Genomic DNA, 18,559 nt, shown 5'->3' with positions numbered 1-18,559 from the left:
AACCGGTTTGCCTTTGTTTAAACTCAGATGACAGCAGAATAATTGGCGCAGTAGTGCGCGGTTTGGGGCGCAGCCGCAGGGCGCACCGTGTAGTGTAGTGTAGTGGCCACTCTTACCGCTCTGCATCATGGACTACTGCATGAGACTGTACGCGTTTTTAGAGTACAACTGCTTTGCCTCGAGGCTGTAACTCTGACATTTCCTGTTTTAACAGCCTGCGGTTTGGCACGTAACTCTGCCTGCATTAGTGTCGAGCCTCACGACTTGCTTCTGTTTATTGATCGCATCGTGGAACCGAAAGACCTCATAGATCTTTATCACGGCCACCTTACAGTCCATCATCAGTGATTAAGATCGTACTGTCCTATATCGGAACGTGCGGTTTACCGCTGGTTAATCATCCTCTCGATAATGAGCCGATACTGAACCGATAGAGAGTCGATACTGAGAGCTGCGGTATATAAAACGAGAGCAGTGGGAGGGATGTGTATTGTGAGCATGCAGAACCGCAACTGAACACGTTTTCGGATGAGTTTGCAAAGGTTTTGATGAATCACTTTCCCCAAGAAACATTAACCAGTAGTTATAAACATCATTTTCAGAACTATTGTTTAATTTGGTAAGTTTTTTTTAGTTGCTGCTTTGGTTTAGTTTTTTTTTAGAGCTATACATAATGTTATTACTTGTTTAAGAATACTTTGCACGGTTTAAACATTATTTTTTCTTCACATAGCCTACATTTATAATGTAGCCTAATATTTAATTTCTCCAAATGCATTGTAGCGTTAGTGTATATAGTTTTAAGTTTCATTTTTCATTCTTAAATACTAATTTTAATATATGGACCTTTACAGTGTTTATTCTCCAGGGAACGAAACTGCACCACCAAGGCACTTTGGGTAAAAACACAAATTAATTAAATTGTAAAAATAGGTATTATGTAAGTCCCTCCAAGATTTTGCAAGCACAGAAATTAATGCAAAATCAAGGAAACTCCACAATATTCGCAGGAGCTTGCAGTTTTTCAGATTTAGCACAGATTTGGGCCAAGACGTGTCATGTGACATCACAACGCACCATGTGATGTCATCACAGTGCATATTCAACCGAATCATCGTTTGATTCACATGTGTCGAACATGAGTACAGCTAAGGTCTCATTTACCCGCAAACATCACTGCAAAAGACTGTGCAAAACAATTTCGAGCAACTGCAATTTTACCAATTCAAGTACTTTTCAGTAAAGAAAAAAAAAAAGTACAAACTCTCATCACAATCAAGCAAAAATCAAGCATTTTTTGGCCGCACCAATCACAAAAAAACTCCTCGAACTCCTGTATGGACTGATATGTGCTGGTTTAGTTTTTTAATATAAATCAATATATTTCAGCTTAAGTCTATAGCCAAGAGTGACGTCACAGTGCATTACACTCAAACCAACAATTAAACCAAATTATCATCATTCTTCTGTGATGCTTTGATGTACAAAATTAGCTTGTGTCCTTTTAATCATCAAGATGTTACATATTACAAATGTAACTTACAACTGACATTAATATACATACCGTTGTAATATTTCAAAACAAAACTGCTATAAAGGATCATTTTTACAGCACAAACCAGCTAAATCTAATTTGTGTTAGACAGTGTGACTGTAGATTTTAAAATGAATGAAAGTAAATAGGACATTGGTGACACAGCAGAGCGCCATCGAGAGCCACAAACAAGTGAAATATGGCTTCCTTATTAAATAAAACCTGTGACGTCACCACAGTTCAGCTATTAATAAGATTTTACCCTTCGGGTTTGACTTAAATACGGTTCAGCAAGAAAACGTCACTTGCTTATGTAGGGGATGAGCTCATGTTTTACTTGTTTGCGTCCTTGGTTTCACTTACACAACCTAGTTAATGTGTGTGTGTGTGTGTGTGTGTGTGCGGTGTCATCGGGTGGTGTAGCCCTGCTCTCACTCAGGACCATTAACAATGGAGCCACTGATGGTCAGAGTAATGATTTATTGGTATTAGACTCAGACTTCCAGGAATGTTTAATTAAAAAAAATATTTTTAACAAGATGTTCACATAGAAATACTGTAAATGAAACAGATGACAAAGCAAATAAAACATCCACAGCATCCTTACTTATGAAATGCAGATCAAAACTTGGTCAAGTTGATACTTAGCAGAAGCTCCTTGATTTGAAAGGACGAGTGAATTGAGGATTAAAAAAAACAATAATAAAAAGTTTACACAACACAATCTAAACAACATCCACCACAAGAAATTAAAATTCTGACATGTACATAAACATCTGTGAAAACTTGACTTTTTGAATAAAATTATTTCAGAAAATAAAATAAATGTATTTTATTTTACATTCCTTTTCAGCAGCTGTTTAACTGGCCAATTCAACAATGTTGGTCCAAACAGCAGCTGATCCTGTAAGAGGATTTGTGGTGAAACAGGACGACGTTTTAACATGACAGCAGCTTTTGGGGTGAAAAAATTTAAAAAAAATTTTTTTTAAAAAAACACCAGCTTTCACTCAAGGCACTCTCTTAAGGAATAAAGTATTGATTGTGCCTTTTTATTTAGTTTCTTGTTTTTAAGATAACTGAAATGTCAGGAAAAAAATTAAAATAAATGCACTTCAAATTCTTTAATATACAATAAAAAAACACTATGTGTGGGTGTTAACAAACGCAATAAATCTCTTCATTAATTCAAATATATTTCATACTGCAAAACACAAACCGGTTAGAAATGATTTCTTTATAATACAGTATTTAACGCAGTGCAGTGACAACGTCAGAGCGAGCAGATATTTGAGCTTAATCGCTTAAAACTCTTGCGTGTGTGGAGCGAATTCACATTTTACTTGAGCATACAATCCTATCATGTACTTTTCACGCTGTAAGAGGAACCTGATGGAGAACCTGGCCGTGTCATCTCCAGAATAATGAATTCAGCACATCTTAGGAACCATGAGCGAGTGATCATCAGTGGAGCTTGAAGAAAAGCATAAAACAGCTCTGAGTTTCAGTCTTTCCAGTCCTTCTCACCTGAAACTCCTTCACATTAACACACAAAAGCTGAGACGGAGAAGGTGAGGGACTCGTTAAAATACCACTCGGCTGTTAGGCGTTTAATCAGCACACATTATGGCTGATTATAATAATAATAATAATAATAATAATAATAATAATAATAATTATGGCCTGCCATTAAATAAAGAAGCTACACACGCTGCCTGATTAAAGAGGAACAGTAGCTTATAATGAGTGATAACGAGTAGACCTGCATAGCTGTGACTGTAAAAGCAGTCCTTCAGCTCGAGTGTGACAAGGTGTCTATGGAACATAGAGAGAGAGAGAGATGGCTCTGAGTCAGGTCTCAAAATACTTATAGATGGAGGTGACGTACGTCATCACACTCTGCCAATCAGGTCTCTCTGTGTGGACCATCTCACTGATGTCCTGAGAGAGAGAGAGAGAGAGAGAGAGAGAGAGAGAGAGAGAATTAATACAAAAATTGCAGTGGTAGAAGTTCAAAAGACACTTAAGTGAAAGTTTTGGGGATGTTGGTTTAAGTGTCTGCACTTTAATATAGTATATTATTTAAAAGTTATTTAAAAAAAAATTATAATTCAACTTTTTTTTTTGTTCAACAATCAAAACTTCAAAGTACATCACGACTGTATCCAGTAATCACCTTCGCAATGACATATTCAGCCACTAGTCACCATCAGTGGAATACAATCAAAACAAAGCCACATGAAAATTAAGTCGTCAAGCAGTCCTACTCATTCACTCCATTTTAAATGATCCCATGTTTTTCCATTTCTCCCTGACTATGCAGTCTCCCGAACATGATCTCATATGAAGCGAATTCAAATCATATCTTTCAGGAAAAACTAAATTATTTAAACTGAAATTAGAATCTGGGCTTGTTCTTATCTCCAAACATGGTCTAAGAGGATCAAATTTGTATAACCTCTAAATTTATATGAAAAGTTAAAAAAATAATAATAATAATAAAAAAATAAAAAATAAAAAAAGTAGGGTTATGGACGGGGTGGTGGTGATCAGGGGTTTGGCTAGACTTGGCTATGGGCAGGGCTATGGGCAGGGCTAGGACTGGATTTTGGGTGGGGCTAGGACAGGGCTTAGGGCGGGGCTAGGACTGGGCTATGGAAAGGGCTAGACAGAGTTATGGGTGGAATTAAAGGAATTTAAATAAAATGTAAATAAATAAGAACATATGCGGAACAAAAATACAAATTTTCATGAAAAATGTTTAAAAACGAGTAAAAGTACGTGTTTAAAATAAACTCACAAGAGTAGATTTGATCCCCACACTTTCTGCTGCCTGGAAGGCCAAAGTAAAATTTCTTCTCTGAGAAACACACAAAACACACATTTATCAGCTACAGCAAAACAGGTAGTGTGTGTGTGTGTGTGTGCGTGCGCATGCATGCGCATATATATATATATATATATATATATATATATATATATATATATATATATGTATGTGTGTGTGTGTGTGTGTGTGTGTGTGTGTGTGAGTGTGTGAGTGTGAGAGTGTGAGAGAGAGAGAGAGAGAGAGAGAGATAGAGAGAGGGAGAGAGGGAGAGAGGGAGAGAGGGGACACCTTGTCCTGGCTGTTGAGCTCCTGGTATGGGATGTGAGCTGGCAGGTACGTGTGCAGCACAGCACAGAAGGCCAGTCCATCGTTCCAACTGCTGCTAAAATTAGTGATGTCTATATTCTGAGAAAACAATAACAGATTTTATTGAGTTTACTTTACTGCTTCATTACTATAGACAAGACTGTTTACATTACAGTCAAGATGTGTAGAGATATACACATGTCATATATATATATATATATGTATATATATATATAACTAAATTTTAAACAATACAGAAGCTTCTGGTAAGAGTTTTTCCTCTTTTTTTCAGATAAATCATAATATAATAATAAACATCACATTAGTACCATTCATACATGCACAATGTAAGTGTGCTATGGGAGAGTCTCATATCCTGGTTGCCTAGCAACCGTGTTCTTACATCTTTAAGCACTTGAATGTTGAGTGTAATGTTTTTTATGACTTGTAAAAAGCACAAATTCTGTTTGAATGCATTATAGTGACTGCACGAGTGTGTGTTGTGCATCATGAGTGTATGTTGCTCAGCTGGTTCCAGAGAAGCTCTAATAAATGCATTAAGACTTCCAGCTACAGGTCTGAGTAAAATCAACACAAATCACACACATACAGCGTCAAAAATGTGAAGCAGCTCTTTTAAGGAGCCACTGGTTCAGTGTGTGTGTGTGTGTGTGTGTGTGTGTGTGTGTGTGTGTGTATATGTGTGTGTATGTGTGTGCATATGTGTGCATATGTGTGCATGTTCTTGCCTCTCTGAGCTGAATATCTGATCAAGTATCATGGTTACATTTTGTGTTTTTAATCAGTGTTGATGAAAGTTGAACAGAATTAAGAAATGTTTATTATAAATAATGAACAGTCCTGTGTTCACACCAAAATCATCCCACAGCTGCTCTTAAAAACGGCCGGTTTTAAGTTCTGGAGTAAATTCAATCTGTCAGATTAATAGAGCCACTGAGCTAGCATGGTGGTGATGAGGCTTAAACTGGATTATTTTGAACTAAGAACAGCAGCACCACCAACACTCACAGAACTGTATGAAGAAGTGAGCCTGTAGCTGATTTCTTTCTAGCACAAACTGTAGCATCATGCAGCCCATCAGTGAGTCCTGTCAGGCTCACAGTGAGAGTGACCCGCCTCCTGGCTCTGATCTCTATTTAGACTGAAATATATCAGACGTGTCATCAGCAGTGATTGAGAAGCGCACGTGAAATACGGTCACGTTTAATAAAACTGAATGAAGTTTATTACATTCTTGATCACTGATTTTTTAAAAATGCCTTTAGAAGAGAAACTAAACGTAGATAGACTGAGCCCTGTCCAATCAATCAAAGCAAAAGTTACACAAAAGGACAGAAAACAGGACCTTAAGTTTAGTGTCGCTTCACTGAAAGAGTGCGCTAATGCATAATGCAGCTTTTCTGTTCATTGGTCACAGCTTGAAAGGTTTGACTTAAAACACTTAAGGTATGTTCTCACACACAGATACACACACACAGACACAGACACACACACACACACAGACACCCACACACACAGCCAGTCGCTGTACTACGAAGTCGCCAGTAGACATTCCTACTACTGGTTGCCATAGTAACATTTATCCATAGCATTCCACTTTTGGCAACAAACCAGTTTACTGCTGCTAAAATTAAACATTCTGGAGGGAGAGGGTTTGTATAAAAAAAATTCACCAGTGTGTAGTCATGTGAACAAATAAGTGCACCCCATGGAAATTGTTGGCTTTTTTGACATATTTGAACAACCAGGTATTTGATCCTCTTTGAAACAGCGCCTATTAATGAAGTTGATGCACTATCAAATGAGACATAAAATTGACATTTTGTAGTCATTTTTACAATTCAGATTAACAAAACAAAACAAAACATCAGTCACAGGGAAAAAGTAAGTACACCCCTACATTTATCACACCTTCAAGTCCATAAAATTAGAATCAAGTGTTTGGGTGCCAGTGATTAGAACCTGCTTAGAGAGTGCAGGTGGAACCGGTCTTATTTATACCCCTCTCATGCCTACAGCGCTCTCCAGACACCCATAGAAAACCTGTCGTGTGAACTGAAGAGGAGAGTTCACTAGCGTGCACCTTGAAATGTGAAGGATCTGGAGAGATTCTGTATGGAGGAATGGTCTTGGATCCCCTGCCAGGTATTCTCCAAACTCATCAGGCATTATAGGAGAAGACTCAGAGCTGTTATCTTGGCAAAGGGAGGTAGCACAAAGTATTGACTAGCGTGAAAGCTAAATAAAATAAAAAGCTAATTTTCCTTGTGTTCAAGTATATCAACTTTATTAATATGCACGGTTTCAAATACATTATATTTTTGCTTGTCCAAATATGTAAAAAAGCCAACAATTTCCATGGGGTGTACTTATTTTTTCACATGACTATATATGTATATCATATCATACAAGATGAAGGAGAAGCAGTGTGTGCACTTTCTGCCATTGTCTTGCTGTGAAAGCACCAATTGCCTTAGCACCTTTAAAGCAAAATAACATGTAGCGAGCACGGGAGGCTACGGATCACGCACGTTCTACGGTCTTCTAGAGGTTGACCGATTGATCGGCACCGATAACCATCTGTTGGAGCTATCGGTTATTGGCAAAAATCCACACCGATAGTTTTTCCAGGTCCATTTTTTTTTGCGTCCTTTGAGGGAGCGGCCGAGAAGGGTCCGCTATCATTATACAGCTCACGTCGTGGGAAGTCTCCAGCTCTCATTGAAAATGAATGGCCTCTGGTTGCTTTGCCACTGTATGTTTAGTTGTAATAGTTATATTACCTATATGATGAGACCCTGTGCTAAAAGGCTCAACGATAATGGTTTCATAATAGTAACACTATTATTGACATTAATGATAGGTAGTAGAATTTTTCATCTTTTCTATCCAATACTGTGAGCAGCTGGTTGGTTTGTTTTGCCCAAAATATAAAGAGATGAGTCATTTATACCACAGAATAAAACAGATACTTTAACGAGAGAATGAGTGCAGTAAACACATTTTGCAGTGCCGTATCAGCTCCCCTCCTCATCCAACATGCTCTCAAGCTCAAGACTAAGCACTCATTTGTCCCGTGGGATCTCGGTTCCCTAATACAAACTCAGACGGAGTCAAATAGGTTTTTATACTCATAAGTGATTTATGCCTGACGTGTCATGGGTACGTAGCTCAGTGCGTGCTTTTATCATTAGCTGTTAATTATGTTCCAGGCCCATGAAGTGCATCACATTTAGAAGGGAAAAAAAAAAAAAACGGCTGAAAGTGTGCTGAGGCATCCTCAAACCCTCGAATAACAGAAGACGCAAGACAGACGCTGAAACAGACAGAGCGCTCGGGCGAAGTGATGAAGAGACGAAGCGTGAGAAATCTCACAGACTCTTGTTTAAAAGGCAAACACCAATAAAGGCCTGGAGCTCGACAGGAAATAAAGACACAGGTAAACACATGAACAGACTCACAGATTAATCTAATCGAGCCATAAACATTTAACATAACCTCAAAGTGCTGTGCTATATTTTCTCTTTTTGAAATGGAAAAACAATAATAAAAATGACATTCAAGGCAGGAAATAAACTTTTCTCTCCACCTGCCACTGAATCAGTGAGAATATTTACCTGTCGCTTCTGAAATCCACACGGAAAATGTTAGAATTATCAACTTATCACCTTGTAAAAAGAACAACGATAGAATTTAATCTAAGACACATGACATGTTCTTTCTTTTATAAATTTTAAATATTAACTATTAAGCTCGGGAAGCATGGAAAAAAAAAAAGAAAGATTTTTTTTGGATTATGTTTTGGATATTTACTCTCTATCATGCATGTATGATGGATATTTACTCTCTATCATGCATGTATGCTTCTATAACATGTCAAATTAAACAGCTAATTACTGCTAAAAAAAAAATAATAATAATTTTAGACTTTTATTCCAGCTCTAATAATTTCTGTGATTTCATTTCCATTTTAATCACTGGAAAGATTATTCACTAAAACATGCTGTTCTGTATTTGTGTGTAAAACGAGTAGATCATTTATTAAAACTGCTGCAATAACGTCACTGTGTCTCTGGGATTCTGTTATCTAAAGAGGTCATGCTTACTCAAAATGTACACATTTTCAGACAGGATCCGTCTATATTGACGTTCGCATCCCTGACTGTAAATGGACCATATACAGTCTATCCGTCTTTACATCTGTTCACTGAAACACCATGCACACATATCCGTTTTGCACGATTCAAAAAAAAAAAAAAAAAAAAGGTCATTCGTGAGACAATTTATCCTTGTAGAAGCAAGGAGTGAATGCACTAATAACAAATGCCTGCGTCTCAGTGTGCTCTGGAGGACAGTGAGCAGCTCGTCAGCAGTACATGATCAGGTCGAGAAGGTGCAAAATAAATAAATAAATAAATAATAGACAGATGGTTAGCTTTTGCTGGCACTGCTGCAAGAGGAGCCATTTATGTGAGGGAGTACTTTGGGGGTTTTGGGGGGTATTTTTTCTTCAATTTATTTGGAAACTGTTTCAAACAGTATTGTGCATTATGTGTTGCTCATCTAGTTCCAGAGTATTTTATTTTTTTAAAAACATATACTTGTGTACACACATTCCTGAAAACCAAAAATCATATCTGTTTTACATTACGGCAGAAAATCTGACTTGTATTATCTCAACCAGTTAATGTGAACCTGACCCCCAAAAGCTGAGTCTGTTTACTCTTTTCCACATCCAATAATAAACATTATATATTAACCTTGTTATAAACCGTGTTTACTATTACTACATCATACAATCACACTTTTCTTCCCCGTGTGCGTTCCAGGTTTCATGGAGTTTTTGCATCTTGTTTTCATGTGAAAGGAACCGCAAATGTTTACCGAGCTATCAAGGCTGTGATTCCAGTAAACATCTCTTCGTACCTGATAACCTTCTGTCTTCTTCTGACACCACTTGAGGAGAGCGTTTCGCTTTGATCCTCCGTATTCTCTGGCCAGAGCAGCGAGTGGGTCCTTCCTCTCCTCGCTGTGCAAAATACACCAGAATTAAGCTTTAAAAGCACAAATAATACACAAATACATCGTCTCAGCCAAGCGCAATTTCAGCTGAAATAATTGAATGTTTCACCAAACAATTATGTCCTATTTGTATGAGAGAAAAGCCCACTTTTCCAACACAACTTGATATCTGTAGACAAAAGGTTTATTCGGGGTCAAGACCAGAAATTCACCTTTCCGGTAAATGTCCTGAAGAGGGGATGATGAAATTCACAAGTAATGAAAGTCATGTGTGCATTTGCAACGGGTTAGTCATCCTGTATCAGTTAAATTAATCTTAGCTGTACATGTTAGGGTCATGACCGACTGGGAAGGGCGTGCGCTGACATTCCTCCCCACTGATTTGAAAAAAAAAAACGAAAAAAAACAAATACAAAGAAACAAAAGAAAATCTCTCACATCTGTCCATGTCTTAACAACGTTATTATTAAGAATGAGCATTATTAATAAATTACAGGATCACTGTAAATGGTGCGTATGTAGAAATCAGGGTTGCCAGATTGTCACAGCTACCGATCTGCTGTGTACAACCTCAAACTGTAGCTAAATGTAATATATATATATATATATATATATATATATATATATATATATATATATATATATATATATATATATATATATATATAAGCACAATCTGTATTCACAAACAGTAACAATAAAGTGGAAACATTATCATTTGCATCACTTTCAGTTTTTACTACAATTCCAGCTTCATACCCTGGGGGCAGGAACGAAGAGGCAGAACGATGCAGAACACTCAAGTCAGGTTTAGTTAGAATGTCTGTGTGACATCAATGAAGAACTGAAGGTGGTTGAGACAGACTAAAGACACACTAAAGATTTGAATGTGACACAGATTTCTATTAATTATTTCCTACAATCACCTTGTAGCTCAAAGTACAAAACTAACTGAAGCAAAATTCTAACAAACAAACAAACAAAAAAAACATATATATATCTCAGCTAACCTCATCCTCACTCTCTCGACCAGTGAGTGTGAAATTTTCAAATTTTTCAGATGAATGATATACTGGTTGAGTCCTGATTAATGTGAGCTAGTCAGCTGTGAGAACGTGTGAAGTGTGAGGAATTCAGAGCAGAGGAGCTGCAGTTCATCATCCATGAGTGCCTCAGTCTGGGAATATTATGCTTTATTCACACTGGAGCTTTCTGAGAACCCACACAGATGGGAGTTTTAGAAAAAGTCAGGGAAGGAGTACGAGGGGCATGGAGTGGTAGAACCCGAACGTAATAAACAATCAGTGACAACGGACAAAAACAGGACAGGGAGAACGGGCATGGACAAGACAGAAGACAATAGACAGAAAGAACAGACAAAACGACCAGAATGGACGGAGACCAGAAGAGAAAAAAATGACTGATAGGACAGGCACAACAGTCAGACAGAAATTTAAAATTAAATAACATACAGGCAGTACAGACAGAGAGAGAGAGAGAGAACAGACAGGAGGGACAGGAAAGTCAATTAGATGTGACCTACCGTAGACGGCCACGTGTAGTGGGCGTGACCGAAGCTGTGGGGGAGGAGGAGTTTGAGGACAGAGAGAGCTGAGGGGAGGCGGAGCCTAAATTGATGATTGAGGTGGGGTTTGGTGAATCAGTGACCGACAGGTCCCTCTTTAGCTCCTCACTGCTCCTGCGAGAAACTGCCCCCCCACACACACACAAACATCTGATCAGATCAGTGTGTCTGGAACAACTATCAGAGACCATCAATGACTCGTGATAATTAGCAATATTAATTTGCAGTAACAAAAGGCACGATGAACATTTCACTAAATTAAATTTTCCATCAGACAGCAGGGTACAACGACAATTCCATGATCGCATTTTGTTGGGGCTGTGTCCCAAATCGCATACTACTGTAAGTAGGTCAAAGCTGTACAATTTCGGTACACACCCGGCATACTGAGCTCGGAGTAGCTGCTTCTCTTATCCACCAGTGAGGACAGGGCTTTGGGCGTGCTGACCGTGTGTCTCTGTAAGTCAAACAGACAAAAAGCAAAAACACACACTGAATTAACACGCATTCCTGGTGACGCCCTTATTAAATGGTATTGCCTTTAACATCTGCTTCACTGATGTGAGAAGTGGGGTTGGTTTTTCAGCCATGGATTTATGCTTTTATAACACTGCTGAGACACTGTAAGGTCTGACAGGAGCTGATCAGGACAACGGTGTGATTTATAAACAAACACCATATATATTACACTCTTGGCATTTAAAAAAAAAGCGATGATGGTTTCAATCATCTTGCAATATAATCACAGTATTTATACCATATGATCTTATTTTCTAAGAACTCAGGCAAAAAAGGAATATAGGAATAAAGGAACATAAATTTACACGTTATGATTTCAAAATTTGCAGGTAATGTCTTTTCTCTGAGGGGTAGCCCGTCAAATCACTTGCTGTAGCTTTCCGCGTCAGAAAGACATCAAAACAAAAAATTATCAGACCCCCCCAAAAAATCCTCATCTCTGTCAAGCACCAGTGCTGATAGCACACCTTCTAATAAACAAAGCAGGCTCCAGTTATGTCAGCTTGAGAGAGACAGAAAACAACAGACACAGAGGATCATCTTTCCGTGTCAATCGATGAACCCCCAAGTAAAAGTGCAGAAAGGCATTTTAAGACTTCTCGGGTTCAAGAGTTTGCATGGCTCAGGTATGATCATCACATACAGAAAATGTTTCGCAAGCTTTGTTCCAAAGCGGGCAGAGAAACAGCAGGGGAAACGGATTTCATTACTGAAACGATCCATTCCAAGAAAGAGACTGTGAGAAAACAGGGCGATAGTCAAAAGCAGAAAAAAGCTCATGACGATGTAGCACCAAGCAGTGTTTCGTGCATGTGAACTAAATGACAGAATGAATGGAAGGAGTTAAAAATAAACTTCAACACCGCCTATATGATCGCATGTGAAGAGCTGCCTTTCACCAAATGTACCTCTCAGATATTCCTAATGAAGAAAAATGGACTGGATGTGTGCTAGATGCAGGACAACGACACAGTATGTGCTTTAAGTGGAATGCATCTAGTTGAGATATTGCTTGTTCTACCAATTTTGGCTGCTCAGTGTGAACGTGGCTTTTCAGCTCAAAACAGGATAAAATCGAAAGCACGCAATTCAACCTTGGAGGACTTGAGGATCGGCACAGACGGCCAATCACTTGAACAGTTTGATCCTGAACCATGTGTCAAACGCTTGGTTTCTGCAAAACGGAGGAGGAGGAGGAGGTTAAACCACACTCAGCGGCCAAGATTACGATCAGTGACACTGGCTCAGATTCTGTGGAAAGAACTATTCTTTGGGATTGCATATAGCTGTCAAGTTGGAAAAGATTCCGTTCAGTTCCCACTTTAAGTGAACTTGGATGAAAATGCGGATGCTGTAATAGGAGGCCAGACGTACACACGACAGGATGACTGATCAGACTTTTTTTTGTCCTTATAGGAGCCAATGCCTCCTTAATAGATTTTTTTTTTTGTCTGGAGCCCTGCTTTTGACATAACACAATATAGACAGATACATGATTATAGTTCTGGTCCTCTCTTGCCAGCTGTGACTCACATGAGCAACAAATTTATTTATTTTATTAAAACAAATCCAAAAACACTGAACATGATTTTTAAGCTCTAAAAAAAGCATTTTAGATCATATTGCTTTTCTCTTGACTTTATTTACATATGTGGCCTTGAAATAATCCAAAAATAATCAGATTACAATACTTTCATATTGTGATACTTGGTTTGTGTTTTTATATATATATATATATATATATATATATATATATATATATATATAAAAACATTTTAAGGTAAATAACTAGACAATAACTAGACTGTATAGTAAAGATACACTATGTGCCTTTCTTTGTAAAGCGTATGTACTAAAGGTACAAAAAGTACCACCCCAGTGACAAGGAAAGGTACAGCTCAGTTCAAATCAGTAATTATAGTTTTTACACTGTGATGGAATGAAATTTAAAACCGGAATCTAAGAGCCACTACAGAGAGTTGAGAGGGAGCGAGTGAATAAACCTGGTCTTTCCTCACAAATAAACAAAAGTAAGTAAAATAAATATATACATCTCCCAGTCTTGAAAAACATCCTGCTTTGTTTCAAGCTACTGAGAAAATTCCAGAGAACAGCCATGTAAGAGGGATGGGAAAAAAGAAAAGCTGTAAATATTTTGGGCTCAAAGGACTTTTCAAGTGAAGAATGCAGACATCTGCTAAACCAATCAGGAGGCAGTGTGTATCGTGTGTCCTCACGGTCCGAGGTTTTTCAAATAAAAAACAACCCCCCCCCACCCCCCAAAAAAATAAATAAAAAATTAAGTGGTGTGACATCAAAAAATGTTTGTTTATGTATTTTCTGAATTATAACATATTAGTGCTGAGACTTTTACATCAAAAACACAGGAGAGTTTTGGGGAGTTTTGACTGCGCCTCCTACTGGCCAAAACTGACATTGCATTATTTCAGATTAAACATCATTAAATTTCTTAAAATGTTCATTTTTGATGAAAATTTCTGCTGTTCACCTCTCACACTTTCATGATCTGTTAACAGGTCCAGTAACTACACTGTTTTCTATTTGACGAAATAAAAAAAAAAAAAAAATGAAGACAACTGAATAATAATTCAGGTCTTTGTGTTAAAACAGTGTGCCTTGATGATTATCCTTAAGAAATTGTTATATTTAAAATATTTTTCCCCCACTGTTTTGTCACTTCCTTGGATGCTGGTTGGTTTTACTCACCAATGCAAGCGCTGAAGCTGACAAACTCTACTGAGAAGTCAGAGCTGAGAAATAAAACTCGTTAAAGACAGCGCACTGTGAAATACTGATTTCACGATTACCACAGAATGAAGACAAGTTTGCTGACCAAAATGAAACTAAATAAGGACTAAATAATTCACTCACCCTTTCAAATTAAAGTTTCATCTAATCATATTACACCACAGCACTGCTGAATTCTGATTGGTCAGAATCTGCTCTGAAGCCAGTTCAGCTGCAAATCATAGGTTTATATTAACGCGCCTGTTCCAACAAGCTCATTCACAGGCATTTTTATTACAAACGAGCTACATGGTCTTAGTTTAATAATAAACAAACTTTAATAATGCACAGTTTAACAGAGAAAATTGGGTGTAATTGCTGATATGGTGAAGTTTTCAGTATATAACATTTTATGGAAGGAGTCTCCTGTGTCTTGGTAATGTAAAGGCACTTTGTAACAGTCAGAGGTAAAGCCTTTACTAAATTTCCCAACATTGGGAAGTGTTCAGGACAGAGCAGTTTATGTTTTGTGGTTCTGAGTAACAGCTGTCTTATTAAAAGAGAAGCTGGTGAGAGAACGAATGTATATATGTACGGATGTGATATCAGGAACCGATTCGTTGGTGGGTTCAGGGTAGGAACAGTAACTCCATTTCATCACGCCACCTCATTGTTGATTATTGTCCTATAACAACACACCACAAGTGTTTGATTCCTTATACTGAAGCTTTAGTAAGCCTGTAATGATATCCGTTTGAAAAATTTAAGAGTCAGTAAAATGTTAGAAATAATCACATTTATCAAACTTGAAAAGAATGCATTGAAGAAATCGGGGGCGAGGGGGGACTGGGGGGGGGGGGGGGGTGCACAAAAAAAGAAACCTATTTTCATTAACTGAAACTGTTCAGTTTTAATTCACTAATTGCTGAAGAAGTTTTTCCATCTACACCAAAACTACCAAGAATAAAAGACTAAGACTAAAACTAATTCTAAATGAACTGTTAAATGGTCAAGCACTGGAGTGAAAGAGCGGTGCGTCTTGTTTCTGCCAGAATTCTGCAGGAACTGTTTACTGAATAAAGGGGTTAAGATCATGTGACTGTAATTATTCAGTCTTAGGATGGCATATTTGTTTGTTGAGGAATTTGGGTGAAGTACAACAGAGAATCATAGAGGAAACTTTTTTTACGTCTATATTTTACCCTAATGCAGTGTAGAAGTGTTATCTAGAACCTGCTGAAAGTCACAAACAGCAACAATAAGACCAAACCATGATGCATTCCCTCCTTTTTTCCTAATCGGTCAATAAATGTAACATATAATATACTGTAATAACATCAGCCTGGGTGCACCGACAAATATTAAATCAAAATTTATTGATTAAACTGAATTCAGGAAATGCAGCCGTGATTGCATTTAAACCAGCATTTAATCCTGGTTATGCTTTGACATGAAACTTAAAATAAAAAAATTAAAAAATGAATCTGAGAGGAATTCAATTTCCTGAACAGTCCCAGATACTAGATGACTTACAGAAAATTAAAAGGATTCACAATGTTCTCCTTTTTTCATTTAAAAGAAAAGCAAAAAGTAGCAATAAGGACTGATCGCAAGAGAAACATTAATTCTGATTCTTTTTTTATGCTTGTAAAATAATCATGGTGGAGAAATCAGAAATAAATCCAACTCATTCTTTAAATCAGAGAAAAATCACCGAATTGTCAAGCCGTATTTAAAAAGAACTCTTTTTTTTTTTTCTGTGTCGTTCCAATTGTTGTCAACATAGCAACGAATGACTAATGGAAAATAGACAGTCCCTCCAGAATTTCACGACTGCAGCAATTAATGCAAAATCAAGCAAACTTCGCAATATTTGGAACTTGCAAGTTCTCAAAATTACCACCGATTTGGGCCAAGATGCGTCATGTGACGTCTTCACAATGTGCATTCAGTTAAATTCCTCTTGGATTCACGTGCGTCAAAGACGACTATAGCTAAAAGGACTCATTTATCAACAAACATCACGGAGAAAGACCGTGCAAACAATTCCGTGCAATTGCAATTTCGTCAATTCACGTTGCTCTGAGCAAAAAAAAAACAAACAAACACAGTTTTGGCTGCAACAATCAAAAAAATTATAAATCCTGAATGGCCTGATTAGCATGATCATAACAGGATTATGATTGGGACAGCAAGCTACTTATGGTGATTTTATTGTACCCTTTTATTACAGTACTTACAATAGCCCTGCTCCTCCAGTAGTTATTACTTAGTGTCAGTCAGAATTCACCAAATTAAAACATTAAAACTATCCCATAAAAAAACACGAGCGTTCAGAGGATTAGTATTATTGTAGCAGCAGTGATAGGACAAACATAACCTTATGTGTATGAGGAGGTTTTAGTGTTAAAAAGTGCTGTGTGACAAGGTCTCAATGAGGAGACGAGAGAATTGTTAGAGAATTTAAATCTTAGTTTGTACCTGAATGGGGGACACGGCAGCAGCGGGAGGGGTTTTCATTGGACTTGGGCTGAGAGGGGTTCGAGAAATAGCAGCGGCGACTACAGCGGGAACAGCGGATGTTGGAGTGCCGGGAATAGGGCCTACAAAACACGCACACCCGATGCCAATCGTAAGTAAATGTACTAAATGTTGAGCAAGCAGTTAGTCGACACGTGTGTGTGTGTGTGTGTGTATATATATGTACCTTGTGAGGCACTGTCGAAGCTCTTGATGAGGGTTTTGACGGTGGGCGAGGGCTCTGATGAGGTGGAAGAGCGGCGGCTGAGCCCCATCCCCTGTCTCAATGCAGCCAGATCTCTCTCTACTGCATTCATGTAGTTAAAGACACGCCCACGTTCCTCATCCTGCCTAATACACACACACACAAATACACATACAATGTTTTAACAATTTCCATTTCCAAACACTATACATTTAAGACCACAAAACTCAAATCCACTTGTCCAGAGTCCTAGTTTATCCCAAATGTAGTCAGAAGTTTGCATCTTTAGTTTTGCACTGGAGCTGTGAGGCGACTGTAGCTAACGAAACAGGTGTTTTTCACCCACACAGAGCCAGTGCAGAACAACAAAAGAGCCGGGTCTCAACACAGCACTCAGTTCTCTTCCTGTTAATGATCAAGAATGAAAAACTTTATGCTCATGATCAAAGAGAAAACAGAGCAAAATGAGTCAAATCTGAATAACATTTCTGATCTATACATTTGAGATAAAGGGACATTGTGGACAGTTTATTTGTGTCAGAAGAATGAATGAATGGGGCTGGTTGGTTCATTTGAACCCAGTCACATATCTGTATCTGTAGATTCTCAACGTTTTACTACGGTCTGACGGAGGAAAGATTTCCAGGATGTTTCCCTTATTGTGTTTCATTAAAGTAAACAACCTCCATACTTATTCCCACACAATGCTGGATTTGAACATATGCAAAGACACGGATGTGGAAATTATATCCTGGACATTATGAGTTGACTGAAAGGTGTCTTACTTCTTGCTCTTGAGCTCGTCCAGCTCTTTGCTCATCTTTTCGTTCTTCTCTTGAGCCTCCTGTAGGCGGCGCCGCAGGTCCCCGATCTCCTCCTGAGCCTCAGATTTTATGTCATTGGCAATGACCACAGCAGTCTGGAGATCAGCCTGGAACTGTCTCCACTCTGCTGACTCCTCCTGAGAAATAAAAGCATTTCATGTTCAGACACATCTACACTGAGCTTCTCTCACTCACACAGTGCCAATGGGCTAACAAAAGAGCCAGTTCTGTTCCAGCTAATGATCCAGAATTTATTTATTTTTCATTAATGGTCACATTACAATGGAAATCAGAACACAGCAAAATTAATCAATCCAAATGAAATGTATGATCTCAGTTAAAAAAAAAAAAAAAAAAAAAAAGGCATTGTACACCATTATAAATCCATTATGTCATGCTTTAATTTCTGGAGATTTTACTGTACCCATTTGTTACAGTTATTATG

General features: G+C 37.9%; 1 protein-coding gene across 3 annotated transcripts in view; it reads right to left on the bottom strand.

Moving 5' to 3' along the window:
- Positions 1-1,997: 1,997 nt before the first annotated feature.
- Positions 1,998-18,559, bottom strand: part of specc1lb (sperm antigen with calponin homology and coiled-coil domains 1-like b) — a 29,021-nt gene continuing 12,459 nt past the window's right edge. For all 3 annotated transcript variants that reach the window (XM_017493564.2, XM_017493563.3, XM_053687793.1), the window contains 9 exons: positions 18,076-18,251; positions 17,273-17,436; positions 17,047-17,168; positions 11,677-11,755; positions 11,257-11,422; positions 9,618-9,720; positions 4,653-4,769; positions 4,335-4,394; positions 1,998-3,475 (listed from right to left, as the gene is read on the bottom strand). In XM_017493564.2, coding sequence (XP_017349053.1) covers positions 3,386-3,475; positions 4,335-4,394; positions 4,653-4,769; positions 9,618-9,720; positions 11,257-11,422; positions 11,677-11,755; positions 17,047-17,168; positions 17,273-17,436; positions 18,076-18,251 — 1,077 coding nt within the window. In that variant the 3' untranslated portion in view covers positions 1,998-3,385. The remainder of the gene's footprint in view (positions 3,476-4,334; positions 4,395-4,652; positions 4,770-9,617; positions 9,721-11,256; positions 11,423-11,676; positions 11,756-17,046; positions 17,169-17,272; positions 17,437-18,075; positions 18,252-18,559) is intronic.

Source organism: Ictalurus punctatus, chromosome 18, assembly GCF_001660625.3.
Source record: "Ictalurus punctatus breed USDA103 chromosome 18, Coco_2.0, whole genome shotgun sequence".
Taxonomy (NCBI): domain Eukaryota; kingdom Metazoa; phylum Chordata; class Actinopteri; order Siluriformes; family Ictaluridae; genus Ictalurus; species Ictalurus punctatus.
This window is presented reverse-complemented; position numbering and strand designations above follow the sequence as displayed.